General features: G+C 39.4%; 1 protein-coding gene across 18 annotated transcripts in view; it reads right to left on the minus strand.

Annotated features, from left to right (window-relative positions):
• Nucleotides 1–2,000: 2,000 nt before the first annotated feature.
• The window catches only part of NT5C2 (5'-nucleotidase, cytosolic II), a 195,670-nt gene continuing 181,054 nt past the window's right edge, over nucleotides 2,001–16,616 (minus strand). For all 18 annotated transcript variants that reach the window (XM_035268955.3, XM_078346406.1, XM_078346403.1 and 15 more), the window contains 13 exons: nucleotides 14,181–14,272; nucleotides 13,991–14,048; nucleotides 12,892–12,985; nucleotides 11,953–12,006; nucleotides 10,348–10,431; nucleotides 9,327–9,368; nucleotides 8,044–8,151; nucleotides 7,669–7,735; nucleotides 6,833–7,003; nucleotides 5,319–5,370; nucleotides 4,757–4,817; nucleotides 4,427–4,603; nucleotides 2,001–3,734 (listed from right to left, as the gene is read on the minus strand). In XM_035268955.3, coding sequence (XP_035124846.1) covers nucleotides 3,507–3,734; nucleotides 4,427–4,603; nucleotides 4,757–4,817; nucleotides 5,319–5,370; nucleotides 6,833–7,003; nucleotides 7,669–7,735; nucleotides 8,044–8,151; nucleotides 9,327–9,368; nucleotides 10,348–10,431; nucleotides 11,953–12,006; nucleotides 12,892–12,985; nucleotides 13,991–14,048; nucleotides 14,181–14,272 — 1,288 coding nt within the window. In that variant the 3' untranslated portion in view covers nucleotides 2,001–3,506. The remainder of the gene's footprint in view (nucleotides 3,735–4,426; nucleotides 4,604–4,756; nucleotides 4,818–5,318; nucleotides 5,371–6,832; nucleotides 7,004–7,668; nucleotides 7,736–8,043; nucleotides 8,152–9,326; nucleotides 9,369–10,347; nucleotides 10,432–11,952; nucleotides 12,007–12,891; nucleotides 12,986–13,990; nucleotides 14,049–14,180; nucleotides 14,273–16,616) is intronic.

Genomic DNA, 16,616 nt, shown 5'->3' on the forward strand with positions numbered 1-16,616 from the left:
TTTATTTAAAAATGACCAGGCAGCACTGGAAAAATTGCTGGGCTTTAAAGCTGTCGACAAAGTATTTCTTAAATAAATATGTCTGATTTAGAAATATCTAAACATGGACAACACAATTTTTAAAACTTACATGCAATTGCATGTGGCTTTTATAAGTTGTTCCTTAAAAACAATGCTAATGTGACTTAAGGATTTGTAGTTCTATTAAAAACCACTTCTAAAAGTATCTTAGGGTAGCTTGAAAAGTTTGCCTTATTATTTTAGGTCTCAGCAGAGCTACGCTTATGGCAAGAGGAAATATCTTTGGTCTAAATAGAACGTGGAACTTTCTTGGCTGTGACCAACTTTTCTGAAGTATACCATGAGCTTTCACTGACCATCTTTGCAGAGATGATGTACTGGGCAATTCCTCTCCCCAAGGAAACCCAGCAGGGCCTGGGTCTGCAGGGCCTGGGTCTGCTGTACCTCTCTGACCAGCTGCTGGGGACGCTAGGCTCCCTGTTAGTCAGTACATATTGTAAGGTTGGGAGCTCCATCTAGCACCCAAGAAGGGGCTGCCTGGTGTTCTACAATGCCTGTAAATAGTGTTTTCAAAATGCCTAGGAAAAAATTCTGTAAAGAGATGGCAGACTGGTCGTCTCATGGTGTAAAACTCCTCAGAAATTTTTTTTCAAAGGAAAAAGTATACCTTTTAAGTTCAACTTCCTTAACTACTCGCAACAGAGAGAAGTTCCTAATTTATGTTTTAAAAAGCCCAATTATGGTTGCCCTTCCTACCCATGGACCATTGACTTCCCAGTACACTCTTTTTTTTTTTTTTGAGACGGAGTTTTGCTCGTTACCCAGGCTGAGTGCAATGGCGCGATCTCGGCTCACCGCAACCTCCGCCTCCTGGGTTCAGGCAATTCTCCTGCCTCAGCCTCCTGAGTAGCTGGGATTACAGGCTCGCGCACCACCATGCCCAGCTAATTTTTTGCATTTTTAGTAGAGACGTGGTTTCACCATGTTGACCAGGATGGTCTCAATCTCTTGACCTTGTGATCCACCCGCCTCGGCCTCCCAAAGTGCTGGGATTACAGGCGTGAGCCACCGCGCCCGGCCCTCCCAGTACACTCTTAACAAGAATAATATACAGAGAGGCACCATTTTGCTCTGGGTTTTGTGGAATCCTAGACAGGTTTAATAATACATTTCGGTGGTCCTATGGAGAGTTGTGACTAGTAGTGGAGTTTTTATTAGAGCTGGTTGTGTGCTTTTTACTTTCCTATCTTGGGACCCAGAGAATCACTTGCCATGGAATCATCTGGCTGGTAAGAGACACTTATATGGATGTAATACAAAAAGCGGTAAATCAAAGCCATCATATGGCCCTAAAAGGGACAATATGTAAATGTACTTACTATGATAAGGTAGCTCTGTAGATGTAATATATTCATAAAGTCTTTGGGTTTAAGAAAATTTAGGACTATTTTAAACTGGGACATCTCCATCTTGAATGATAATAATTAGTAATTGGGATGACCACACAGTCTCCTAACATGGGCAACAGTCTAATTGCTATTGCAATTGCATTTCTGACCTGATTCTTTTAAAGGGGCATATATTCCCAATAGATGATAACATTTAGAATGTATGTTTCTTGGATGGATGACTTATTCAAAGTAGTGAGGCAGTATATCCTTGACTAAGTAATCAGGCTATGTTCCCTGCTTATAAAATGAATTTTTTTTTTTAAAGCCTCACTTCACAGTCCTGTTGCAAAAGAACTTTCTGGGGAAAACACTGTGAGGCCTATGAAATACCATGAATATAATCATGTTAGAACATATCAGTTCTTGAATATTTCTTTTTAACCAAAAGAGATCTGGGAACATTTTCACATTCCTTGAAAATACATATTTCCTTTAAGAGAATGTCAAACATGTTACTACACCAAATCTAAACCCACTTGAAAACCAATAGCTGTTACAGTTGTGCTACAGAATAGGTCAGAGTCAGCATTAGAAATATTACACTTTATTGAATTCTGGAGCAGCTAATCTACCCTCCCCTGTTGACCAATGACGAGAATGGAAGAAAATATATGATGGCTAAACTAAGTCTATAACCACTGTTTAAGATGTTGGAAAAACTTTCACTGTACTGGTAAAACAGTTTTAATACCCTAACATATACAGTGATGATTCATTCTTGTTTAAAACAAGAAGTGATTTCGACTTGGGATTTTTTTTCTTGAGGGGTTTCACTCTTGTTGCCCAGGCTGGAGTCTAATGGTGTGATCTTGGCTCACTGCAAACTCCACTTCCTGGGTTCAAGCAATTCTCCTGCCTCAGCCTCCCAAGTAGCTGGGGTTATAGGCATGAGCCACCACGGCCAGCTAATTTTGTATTTTTGATAGAGACGGAATTTCTCCCTGTTGGTCAGGCTGGTGTCGAATTCCCGACCTCAGGTGATCCGCCAAATCGACCTCCCGAAGTGTTGGGATTACAGGCGTGAGACACCGTGCCTTGCCTCGGGATTCTGAGTGAATTGTTTCACACTGATTGTGCTCTCTGCTTTAGTAAGGTTCTGGCTTACAGAGCCCTCTTCCCATCCTCTGATGTTCAACTTTAATAGACAGTAGTCAACTCTAGAGGATAAAGAAATCTGGAATTGGGTAGCATGAGCCACAGTTACACAGCCCACACTAATGAATGTTCTACTGTAGTATAAGAAGGAAGTTCCTCCCTTTCTTTTCTGGGGACTTGTTCCTTTGTCCTCATACAGCTAAATTCTTTCTATAGATTTATCACAGATAAGGAAAAGGTGGCTTTTGGATAACAAATAATAAGCATTTGTGCTAATAACAAAAAAAGTATTAAGAATACTGTCTTTTCCCTCAAAATAGAATCCTGCACTAAAGCAAGTAGAGAATACATCTGTGCAAAGCCACCGATAGAGAGGCAGCCTTGCCAGAGTCACTGAGGATGATTTAAAGGCTTATAAAAGGAAACTTGACCTTAACAGAGACTACAGTTGATCATGGAAATATTAATATTTCTCCACTGATATACAATACCATGTAATGCACTGAAAAAGTTGGATCTTGGAGTTACAGCACAATTTGTAACATTACAGCATTTCAGATCACCTCTTCCCACTCTTTGTTCTACTCTGAGACCCTTCACCACCCCTTGTGTATCCAGATACACTATGACATACTGATGATTTTAAAAAAGTGTCACAAGCCACAATGGAGCCAGCATGCAGTTCGCCCTGGTTTTACCCTTATTTTCTTCTAATACAGACTCCATTACAGTTTTGGACCATCTGCAGAGAATACAGATACACAAAACCAAAACAAGTATCTCTCTATGATAACAGAATCTTCTGAAACTTTTCAGATGTACCTTTCATGTAGCCCCCCCCTCCCTCCCCCGCAGTAGAACCCTAACAGGGACATCATTTGTTCCTGTGAGTCCTGCCAGGACTTGTTTAATGGGTGCTCAGCGTTTTGGTTTTCCTCCTTATTCTTCCTCTTCCTCATCATCATCTTCATCATGGCAGTGTGTAATTTCCTGGGGAGCCAGTGGGAAGAGGTTGGGAGGTTTAATCTCGCTAATTGACCGTGTCAACTGGTGCCGCTTGTAGTCAGTATCTTTGAAATCCACTGATGTGCGGTTCCGGGTGGCAAGAGGAGACTCCATCTCATTGATATCTACATGTGTGTGCTCCACCGTTGATTCATGAGGCATCTAGATGGAACAAACCCAGAGGCTCAGAAAGCAGGCAGAGCAAAGTAGCTTCTTCCCAAATCCTAACCCCTCTCCTCTGTTAGGTTGGCCATACAGTTACACCAATAATGGACCACAGGACAAGTCAATTTAGACTTATTTTCACAGAACTACTTTTAACTGTCTGTCTTCCTTTCTCCCTGCCCCTCAAAATGGTGCCCAGGTTGTCTACTGCAGCCTGAAATTGAAAAAGATAGTTTATTTTCTACTTCACAGCAAAAACAAAATAGTCCCAAAACAGTTCAGAATATAAGAATATAAAAACCATTTTCTTTAAGACAGGGTCTCACTCTGTCACCCAGGCTGGAGTGCAGTAGAGCAAATCACAGCTCACTGCAGCCCTGACTTCCTGGGCTCAATGAATCCTCCCACGTCAGCCTCCAAAGTGCTGGGGTTACAGGCATAAGCCACCATGCCTGGCCCACATGAAACTTTTTAATAGAGTAGACTTCAGAGAGTAAAGTTATACCCTGTAACTTCCAATTTTGGTTCTACTTTCTCAGAGACCCCTTCTTAGGCAACCATACAACCTGCCCATGGGCTCTGTACATCAGAAAGAAATGTTCAAACCATCTCCTGTGCCATCTCACAAAGCTGGTTCCTGATCCTGGGCTTAGAGTACATCTTGGCTATCAATTACAACTTTAACTCACCAAGACATGGGCAGCCCTGAAGAGGTAGCTGAATGGGTAATACAGCAGGTTGATGAAAGACGCTGCATAGAGGTCGGCGTAACGCATCACTTGACTTGCAAAAAGGGTCTGCCGAGAGCCACTGCGAAACAGGCTTCCCATCATCCCATAGCACATGTCCATGTCATGAGTTACTTTCTAAAACAAAGAACAAGATTGATTCTCAGCTCATTCAACAAATATTTATTAAGCAGTAGTAGTTGAGTGCCAGTCTTTATAAAAATCAGAAATGTGAAAAAATCCTTTTTAAACTTTATTTCCCAAGTTTCCTCCCAAATCTTATTTGGATACCTTAATACGTCTCTGGATGGAACTAATGTCTGGACGCTCATTGCTACTGCTATCAAGGTGCCTGAAGATAAAAGAAAAACTCAGTGAACATCTCTGAGAAGAGTTTGAAAAAAAGTAACACTTATTCAGAGTGACAGTGGAGTGATCTCAGCTCACTGCAACCTCAGCCACCCGAGTTAGCTGGGATTACAGTCATGCACCACCACACTCAGCTAATTTTTGTATTTCTGTTAGAGACAGGGTTTTGCCATGTTCCCTAGGCTGCTCCTAAACTCCTGGCTTGAAGTGATCCACCTGTGTTGGCCTTCCAAAGTGCTGGGATTACAAGCATGAGCCACCATGCCCAGCCTGGAAAGGACTTTTTTTTTTGAGATGGAGTTTTGCTCCCGTTGCCGAGGCTGGAGGGCAATGGCTCAATCTCGGCTCACTGCAACCTCCATCTCCCAGGTTCAAGCAATTCTCCTGCCTCAGCCTCCCAGCACGCCCAGCCTGGAAAGAACATTTCTTATATCTAACTGATTCCTGAAGAAGTTTTTAGGAAAGAAATTTTTAGAAAACTTACTTGTAGAGTTCAGCCAAAAAAATATCCAAGCTCTGAAGCTCTTCGAAAAGTGCTAGTTAAGGTTTGGAAGGAAAAGGAAGATATTTTAAATGAATAGGCACCCAGTTTTTAGCCACAGCTAAAACTAAAAGGTTACAGATGTCACTGAAAAGTATAACCTGGGACTAACATGCTGTAGGTCAGTATATAGTGACCTACTCCTTCCCTTCATCAGGATAACTCATGGATACGGGCTTGGAGTCTGACAATAGATGAACACCATTTTCTCTTTAATTGCCTTTCCTCCTGCTTAAACACCATGACTACAACTTTCCCTTCCAGCCCAGAATTTATACCATCTCAGGTATAGTCAGCTAAGCAACTGTTAACAGTCCCATTTTTAGATGAAAGATTGAGAATTAGGTGACTTGTCCTGAGTCACAGGTCCAGGGTCAAATCAACCAGATTTCTAAAACTTCATAGGTGGTAAGTTGAAAATATGAATCCCACTGATAGTACACACAATAATAGCAACAGTCAGCATCTACAGCATGCTTCCTGTGTGTTGCAGCCTATCTCAACCTGGGTTCCTCAGAATTAAGCCCCCCTCCGTCTATCGTATATAACACATTTTCTTCTATCTACCATCTTTAGAACTGAGAAAGTGTTACTAAATTTTCTGTATTCAGCTCCATTAGGTAAAATAACGATAATTTTCTGTTTTAGATGAGGAGCCTTGGTTGACAGAGGCTGTCATGTCTATCTTCTTTATACACATATTACCTAAGTTTTTCATCAGCTTTAGGAGATAGGTATTATCCCCATTTTTAGATTTGAGGAAACTAAGGCACAGGGTGTCTCAATGACTTGCCTAAGGGCATGCAGATTTCAAGTTAAGGAGCGAGGGCTCCTATCCCAGGCAAGTTGAGTTTCCAGAGTCACCTTCACCACACTGCAGGTAATGTGCACCAAGGCTGGCTGGAGAACTTGTATATCAAACAATGCTCTAAGACTATATCTGTAACCCAATTCAGCATAGTATATAAACTGCATATACACAGTGTAGCTTAGTTCAGGAATACAATATGGCCTCATTCTCTATATCTCAGAACAGTAAATAAAAAATACCAGCGGTGATTAACATTCAGAGCCATCACTGCCCCAGAATCACAGATACCGGCTGTTAGCAGAGAGACTGGGACTACTAGGCATGGTTGAGGAAACATGGGTCCATGGAGGAAAAGTTGAGTTCCAGTTCACAACTCAGTGTTACTGTAACACAACTCAAGACACCAACATTCTATACTTCAAAGAGATTCAAGAAGGTTAAACAAGATAACCTCTCATGTTTATTCAAATTCTAGAGTTCTGTAAAATAGCTGAATATTCTGTGGGAAGGAGATATCCGAATATCAAGGCCCACCTTTTGACCACCTCTGAATTTCTGAATACAAAGGAATGGTTTATCAAAGAGGACTGATTGACAGCTGGTCATTTCGATATACACTGCATCAAAGGTTTATGAAATGGCTTACAACTCTTGTCAGTCCAGACATGCAGCTCCTGCGCAAGTTCAGGAATCACCAAAAAAGTTCGCCACCCTTGTCGTTTCTTGGATTTTAAAATGTCCCCAAAAATGTGATCTCCAATATACAAAATGTCTTTTCCCTTGGCTCCCAACAGATCACAGATTGTATCAGAAGAACCTAAAACAACAAAGTGAACAATGAGAAAACTGTCTCTATGTTAAAATCAGCATTCCAAGTATTATTATAACCATTAAATTCTACGATTCATTTTATTCTTATAGTTATATCAGGAACAGATTAGAAAAAAATAAAGACTCACCATTATCTTTTTACTGCCTTCAAAGACAAGGCCTTCAGCTCCACTGTGCTGACCAGAGCTCTTGATCAGCAAATCCAAGAGCCACAAAACTATATCCTTATATTAGTGAAAATAACCTTCAAAAGAGCCACTGCCAGTTTGATCACAAATCTGCCATTAAGCTGGCTTTCTTTAACTGTTTGTAACTACAACATACTATATACCTATGCCCACGGAGCTCCTTCAAAAACCCTTGAGAACATATTGAGAAGTATCCCTAAGTGATTCCAGGCACTGAAAAAAAGCCTCCAATAGGATTTTAAAAAATAATAATAATTTTAGTGAAAATCACATTCATTAGGCTATACTAACAACTGCTTAAACCTAGACTCCTATTGCATTAAGAGGTGACTAAACAACTTCAGTATGACATCTTAGAATACTAAAGAGTACACGTGGCACTCTGCTGAGAGATCACCAAAGCTTTCACAGTGAGAGGTCTGAGCAAAAACTTACATTAAATAAAGGGAAGTCTGTGACTAACCTCCTGAGTAGACAATACCATGCTGTAAGGGGCCTGTGTAGGTACCAATTTTCAGCTTGCCAGTTTTCTGTGTGAAGAATATGGACTTTGTAATACTTTATTATCCTATCACAATCCTCCCCCTCACCCCACAACCCCCCCGCATTCTACCCCCACCTCCAGTGCTACTTGGCCAGACAGCCAAGTGAATGGCACTTACTCTTTTCAATTAGTGGGTTGGTTTGGCTGCTTCAGTTAAGACCAAAATTCTTAATTTCAAAGGAGAAACATGGCTAATAGAAAAAAAAATTCCTATTTCCTTACAGAGAGTAAGAGTGGGGAAAGAAGAAACATTAAGGACAGTGTGCTAGCAGACAGATCATCCTCCTGACTTACAGTATCCACTTGACGCAGTACTGTGCCTTCTCCAAAAAAGAGTGGTTTCCGTGCATCCACCAAGATCAGGTCAAAGTAGGATTGCCATGGTCGATGGGAGCTACCAGGCTGGTGAAGGAGAAACAGCAAAAGCTGAAACATCATTCCTTACCTTAAGGCTATTTAATCTCACTCAGATGCAAGGAATATAAAAATACTAAGTATAGACAGAAGATCCCACTATTTTATATTTTAAAAAGGTATTATGTCTAATTATAAGCCATATCCTTTGGGAAGCACACAAGGTATAAACACTAAATGACTACAATAATATTCTATACATTTTAAATCATTTCATCTACTGAATTACAATAACTTATTTTACAGCACTTTAATATATGAAAGTTTGCTCACTCTGAAATTTGCTAAAAGGAGCTTAAAAGACATAGGGAGAGATGCAAATCAATACCCAAGGGACAGATTAAGAGAGAGAGATCTGCATCAGAGCTGATGTATACAAACATGAAACTATTTATTACTAGGAAATTTTACTGGTTACGTTGTCAGAATGATAGCTCTAGGTACACACTGGCTTTCGGCTCACAGTGTAAGCTAATCACAATACTAATGAGCGAATTATGCCCATTAAAATCATGACTATCCTGAAATGGAACCCTGGCATTAACCTTTTAAGACCAACCCAAAGGGCACTGCACACTGTGATTTCAGGTATTCTCAAAACAGGGATTTGCTGGTGTTTATTCACAAAAGTCTAGGACTAAAATTCTAAGTTGCAAGGAGTATTCCTTAAACCTAAGTGCAGCTGCATTGCATGAATGAAGACTTGTCTGCTAAATATCAAGGTTAAGTGCTTTCTTGGCAAAAAACTTAGCAACAACTAATGTAAAATGTAGAAGTTGTCAAGAATATACACACATTTTCTTTTTCTGTTAATCCAGTATCTTCCACAACCTGAAAATTCCTTTCATTGCCACACAAACTTATCAATTCTGCATAGAACTTCTTGGGCTTAAAATTGTTCTGATCCCATCCTACTAAATAGCACATGAATATCCCTTTATTTCTGTCTACTAAGTATTCAAGTTGCAGACTCTAAATTAGCAATTTGATTTTAAATTCTACTAGCTCCTAGATTACTTCTAATGTTAATAAAGATTAGACAATAGGCTTAAAAAGAACTCTTCTGGGTGGGTTCTGAACAATTCTTTCCCCCTCAATATTCCAGAATAATTAAATGCATTCATTAGTATCAAAGCAATGGTCTATTGAGTCACATATAGTACCTTGGGGCCATGTGGGAAATCAAACAGGTAAGTCATAATTTTCTGGAAAAAAGAAATTAGCGTAAAGTCCATATACTACTTTTGCAAAAGGCATATAACCTAAAGAAATTACAAGCTTTTCATAAAACATTTATTTTTCAACATAGGATTTACCACATCCTTGATTCCTCTAAACTTTATGAAATCTTGGGAGTAGAAGCCAGAAATGAATGATTTACCATATTAAAAAGGAAAGCTTCTGACATTTTCAGGGAGGATACATACTTCCTCTGGAAGATGTTTTTGAACACACATTTGGAGGTAAGGAGCATATGAGGTAGGGGTATAGAGAAAACTAATGACTCACACAGAAACAACATATTACCTTGGCTTCGCTACTATCATCCCTAGACCAACTAAGTCTACGAACCAATGGTTTATATAAAACTGTTTACTACAAATCACTAGGTGTCTAAATCAAGTTTATATGTACAGCGAATTGAAGGAAATGGGACTTCTTGCTACTACTATAAACTTATAAGTGTCTCAGCAAAAGCAAGATGAAACTAAGGAGTTAGATCAGTTTTTCCACATGCTTTAATCATGGGGAAAAACTGTTATTAAGAGGTAGTGGATTTTGATGACTAAGAGCCAAAACATCTTTGCACCATCTATTGCTGCAGGTTTTCCAGCAGCAGGAAAGTCACCGGCACACATTCATAAAGGGTGCGACTGCTCAAGTTCATAGAAATGATGCTCCAAAGAGACAAAAGCCATTTTAATCTTTACAGATGTTTTAAATAACCCCAAGATTAAAATTTTCAAGTAGCCAACTTATAATCAGTGAAAATAGTTGAATTTTTAGAAAAATTAGAGAACCGCTCTTATTCTGTATATTTTTGCCTTTTTACTCTGCTTTGAAAATGAGATGGCAAGAAACTACTTTCATTGGATGAAATTCTATCCTCCTCATTGTCTTTGCAGTTCTTTAGGCCAAAATAACTCCTCTGCATAAATACACAAACAAACATTAAGCACTTACATCTGTATATTTATAGTCACTGTTGGTAGCAAGAAATACTTTCCCTACTTCCTTCATCCGGCTCAGAAGCAAAGGCAGTTTTCCCTAAAATGTAATTGGATAATGAGTGAAACACAAAAACAAACATTCTTATTTGAACTTTAGTTGTCATATACTGGATTTCTGTCCACCACAACAGGAATGGGGGAGGCTTTTAAGGGTTAGTTGTATTCAGAATTTTGCATTTAAAAGTCCACATTATCACTATACATAAAGCATTAACATATGTAGTACATACAGTGTATATAATAGATTTACTTGTAAAATGATATGCATATTTATAGGGGTTATATGGCTATTAACATATCTCTACCTTCCTCATATATCTGCCTCAGGAAACAGGTAAAATTACCTTGAGATTTCTTCAAGTATGTGAGCTGTGTTAGAGGTAGGGAGAGGCTGATTTAAACATCATCAGCAAATGTTCTACACAGACATTATTAGATATGGCTTCAGTGTGTATACTATGGTTTTATAAAACACCTTGCAAAATGAAATGACATGAGCAGATGCTACCTAGAAATACCCACACCCAGGGCACTTAAATGAGGAAATTCTAACTCCTCATGTGCCTGGAAAGAAAAGTATCTTTTCTTTCTGTTGTAGCAAATAGATTCCTTCACGCAAATTCTCCTGGACCCTCCCCATTCAGTGTTCTTTCTCGAAACAATAAGGGAGGTAGGTGAAAACAGGAGGTACGAAACTGAAAACAAGAAATCTTTACCACAGTACTTTGAGAAAATACTGTATTCTGCTACTTTTACTCTGTAGGAAAAGAAAGAAGTATGTCATCTTGGGGCACTATGTGTGTGTAATTTTTACTCTAAAACAGTTTTAGACTTACAGAAAAGTTGTGAAAATGGTAGAGTTCCCATATATCCTTCCAGTTTCCCTTAATATTAACATCTTACATAACCACAGTACAATTATCAAAAGTATGAAATTAACATTTGTACAATACTATTAACCACAGATTTAAAAAAAATTTATCAGGTTTCCCACTACTGCCTTTTAAGGTATTTTAAAGCTTTCCTCATTACTCTCTGTTGACAGGTTAAAGGATTTTAAATAGCAGTAATATATATGTGCATTTTTGAGATGATCTAGTGCAGTAGTTAAGATTTGGGTGTGACTTAGCTTTACTACTTAATGTGTGACCTTTGACAAGTTATTTGATCCCTCTATTTCTCAGATTTTTTTTCTCTATAAAACAGAGGTAACGATAATACCTAACTCAGGGTTATAGAGCAGATTAAATGGCATAATGCATGTAATCACTTAGCATGGTGATGTGCATACAGTAAACCTCTAGCTGCTATTACTACAATTGAAGCTAAACAAACAAATGAAATACTGAGTCTTCTTGCCTATCAACAAACAGGAAAAACTCTACAAAGACCTGTGCTCTAGCTGAAAATTCTTGGTGATTATACCTTGGAGATTATACTATGCCAAGACAAAGAAATACCTTCCTTTGTCCATTTCATTATAAATCAGCTTGTTAATTATTTCCCTAACAGGTAAAATGAGCTATTGTGTAGATCTATTTTCCCCTCAATTACTTACATCTTTGACTACATACTTCTCAAGATTTTCAACTGTCTTTTCCTTAAGGGAGCCCTAGGGGAAGAAAACAAAGGAATTAACAAAATCAGCTTTTAACATGTAATTTATACAAAAAATTGTGTTTACTAATCAACCCAAATCATTTTTTTTTTTTTTTTTTTTTGACACAAGGACACCCTACTGCCCACGCTAGAGTGCAGTGGCTCGAGCACAGCTCACTGCAGCCTCAACCTCCCCAGGCTCAGCTCATCCTCCCACTGCAGCCTCCCAACTAGCTGGGACCACAGGTGTACATCAACATGCCTGGCTAATTCTTTGAACTTTTTGTAGAGACAGGTCTCAAGCTCAAGCAATCCACCTGCCTCAGCCTCACAAACTGCTGGGATTACAGGTATGAGCCACAGACTCAAATGCATTTCTTAAGGATTTACCAAAATGGTAAAGTGGAAAAACTAGAAAAGGCCAGGAAAAAGTAGCAGGTATCGTTTGCTGCAACCCTGCCTGTAAAATTTGTCTTCGAAATATAAAAGTTTCTATTTTAAGTTTAAAATTAAAAGGCATTTCATATTTTATTCAATACAGTTTATAATAATGTAAACTTAATATTAATTAATATTAGGTGGGAGGTATCTGGACAAAAAAGTGGACCACTGCCATCCACAAAGGATATGTTTAGTATAATGAAATACAATAAAACCTCTTCTAAGTTTGAGAAATGCAAACTAAAATAAAATCCAGAAGCCAAATACCATCACTGGGGAAAGATTACCTCGGAGACCAAAGAGGAACAAATGTATTCTAGAGAGCTATCACTAGGGGGCAAATCCAATTTTTCCTTTTTTTAAACAAAGGAAATATTCTGCTCCTTTTGGAAAGTTAATGCCAGGCCATAAAGTACATTCTAGAAAGCGAGCAGATGAAGCAGCAGTTTCTTGGTACCTTGTAATGAACCCAGTCAACAGCATCTCTTACATCCTGGAACATACTCCGGTAGGACATGAAGAGGTCCCCATCTTTAAATCCTGTTTCACAACTACAGAAAGATAAAAAGAACATGACAGGGGATCCAAAACAGGGTAAATAAAATATATATCAAAAAATTCCCAGGGGACCCAAAGGTTCCATATCACATGGGTAAAGGCTGTGGCTAATTAGGAAATAATTACTCCCTAATGAAAGTCCATTCTCACCACCAGAAATAGCTACAGTGTTCAGTGGAATACAACAATTGTAAACAAATACAAAGTGATAGAAAAATATACTGAATGGAAGCTAAAAGGGCAAAATTCCAAAAATGTCAGTTTTTTTTTATGACTTTAGAAACAGGTTGAAGAAACATTTAAAACTTAAAGTTGGTCGTTTAGGTTCTTTCTACCCTGAGTTTTCTGACACTGTCCCTAAGTACAAAAGTACTGTCCATTTTTTATTTAGGTCAGCGACTCAGCTTTCCACCAAATTTAGTGTCTTGAAGTGGATAAAGCCCAAAGAGGATATGAAGTTAGCCAACTCTGGCATATACAGCTAAACTTTCAGTATTGGCTATATAATTCTCTCTAAAGGGAGAGGATAACTTAAGACTTACACAAAATTTTACCTCTGGTAAGATATACAGTATTTATTCCTAATCAAATCTTGCCCCGCCTGGGAATCAAATTACCATCCCTGAATGGCTCCTGGGTAGCTGCTGTGAAATGAGTTGGGGGGTTTTAGTGTAATTCTGCTCGGACAGATAATCATCACACAAACCTCCCACTCAGTTGTCACAATTAGCACCTCTGCTGGCCGTCTTCATTCCCAGGAGAAGCCAATCAGAAGTGGTGGCTGCAGCACACTGGCAAGGAGAGGGGCCGTGTGGGAGGTGAGAGCCTGCATGGAGCTGCTGGTGCTGTCCCATCTCTCAGGCTGGCAATGTGGCATCTCTCACTAGCACTAAATTCACTTTAGAAAAGCAGAAAAGACCTACAATGGCCAGTTCTCTAAAACCCTGTACATTAATTTTAAAAATCAATTGGAAAAAAAAATTATAGTATATACATACCTGGTATATCTGGGACAATTAGTAAAAAAATCTACTAGGCAGGCCAACAGGTAGGTCTCTGAAAAATGAAGAACAGATATTCATAAGCTATAATGAAATAATTCAAACTTATTTCATTATCTCCCTTGAACAGAGACTAATGGTCACAGATGGGAAAGCATCAGTATAAATAAGCATAGAATGAATCTACCTGGTAGGTTGAATAGTGTGTTCAGAATGTAAAATCTTTCAGTATCATCTCGCTGGATAAATTTATTTGGATACTGTTCTCTAGTTTCTGGTCTGAAAGAAAAATTTTAAAATTAACTAATTTTTAAAATGACATTATAATAATTGGGAAATAGCATTATTAAAAGATTCATTCAATTATTTTGATGGCTATATGCAAGATAGGATTCCATACATTAAGCATGGCCAGCTATGAAGATGAATGAATGAGTTCAGTTTCTGGCTCTTTATTTTTTTTAATTTTAATTTTCTTAAAGACAGAGTCTTGTTATTTTGCTCAGACTGGACTCAAACTCCTGGGCTGAAGCAGTACTACCTGCCTCAGCCTTCCAAGTTGCTGGGACTACAGGTGTGATGTTCAGCTTAGGTTCCATCTCTTAAAAGAGTTGTCAGTGTGGTGGGGAGGTGGCTCACATACACATGTAATTGTATGGTTAAAAAAAAAAATCACAACTACTACAGAAGAAGTGCAAAAACCTATGAGAAAACCAAAGATGGGAACACCACTGAACTTAAGGGGTAGAAGCAAATGTGAGGACTAAGGAGAGGAAAATCTAGGAAAGATTCATGCATATGCTGGCATATGAGCTGCGCCTTAAAGGCTAGATGGACCAGTTGTGAAACTAGTCCAATTTGGGTAGCGAAAAGGAAGCAGAGAAAAATTAAGCTAGAAAGATGGGTTAAGGCAAATTAAGCTACTGTCCTACACCATTTCGGGGTAAGAGGACCCTACTGACAGTTTTAAAGCAGAGGGATAATCCCATGGAAGCTGAGTTGTAAAACAAAATTAAATTAATGGCTGTCTTAGGATAAACTGGAGAAAGACAATGTGATGCACTGCAACAATGGCCACAAATTCTTCCTTTCTCTTCGTGATGCAATTTTGTGGCTCCCCCATTAGAGCACAGTCCGTTTCTCTATCCTTGCATATAGGCTTGTATAGCAGCAAATGGGATCCAAACAGAAACCTAGAAAAGCATTTGTGTACTAGGGCTTACTCTCCCTTGCAGCACTTGAAACCCCAAGACTACTATGTGCATGAAGAGTGAGACAGTCTTCTGGAAGAAAGAAGGCTACACATAGAAATGAAGCACTCGGCCAACAGCCTGCCAATGCCAGAATGTGCATAAGGCCATTCTAGATCAGCTGCCAGTTAACCAAGAGCTAACCACAGACATGTGAAAAAGCCTAGAGACATCAGCTGTGCAACCCCAGAATCTCCCAGTTGACTCTCAGAATTTTCTTTTTTCTTTCTTTCTTGAGACAGTCTTACTCTGTTGCCCAGGCTGAAGTGCAGTGGCGCAATCTCAGCTCACTGCAATCTCCATCACCGGGTTCAAGCGATTCTCCTGCCTCAGCCTCCCGAGTAGCTGGGATTACAGGCATGCACTACCATGCCCAGCTAATTTTTTTTTTTTTGTATTTTATTAGAGATGGAGTTTCACCATGTTGGCCAGGGTAGTCTCAAACTCCTGACTTCAAATGATCCACCTGCCTTGGCCTCTGAAAGTACTGGGATTACAGGTGCGTGCCACCACATCCAGACACTCTCAGAATTTTGAGTTAAATAAAATGTTCACTGTTTTAAGCCACTAAATTGTTATTCTTTTTTTTTTTTTTAATTTTTATGAGTACACAGTAAGTGTGTGTGTGTATATATATATGTATGTATGTATGTATGGGATACATCAGATGTTAAGGCACTAATTTATTTATTTATTTGACACAGTCTTGCTCTGTCACCCAGGCTGGAGTGCAGTGGCACGATCTTGGCTCACTGCAACCCCTGCTTCCCAGGTTCAAGCAATTCTCCTGCCTCAGCCTCCTGAGTAGCTGGAATTACAGGTGTGTGCCACCACACCCAGGTAATTTTTGTATTTTTAGTAGAGATGGGGTTTCACCATGTTGGTCAAGGCTGGTCTCCAACTCCTGACATAGTGACTGATCCGCCCACCTCAGCCTCGCAAAGTGCTGGGATTACAGGCCGGAGCCACCACGCCCAGCCTTTATTTTTAATTTACATACACACACACACACACACACACACTCTCTCTCTGTCTCTGTCTGTCTCTCTCTCTCTCTCTCTCTCTCTCTCTCTCTCTCTCTCTCTCTCTCTCTCTCTCTCTCTGCAGTCTCGACAGCCTGGGCTCAAAGCAGTCCTTCCACCTCAGCTTCCTGAGTAGCTGTGACTACAGGCGCACACCACAGTGCCTGGCCAATTTTTAAAATTTTTTTGTAGAAATGGGGTTTCACCATGTTGCTAAATCTGGTCTCAAACTCCCAGGCTCAAGTGATCTGCCTACCTCAGCCTCCCAAAGTGGTGGGATTACAGGAGTCAGTACCCGGCCTGTTTTTTAGTAAAAGCTAATTTGATACAGAGACAAAGTACTGGGATCAG

Source organism: Callithrix jacchus, chromosome 12 (assembly GCF_049354715.1).
Source record: "Callithrix jacchus isolate 240 chromosome 12, calJac240_pri, whole genome shotgun sequence".
Lineage (NCBI taxonomy): Eukaryota > Metazoa > Chordata > Mammalia > Primates > Cebidae > Callithrix > Callithrix jacchus.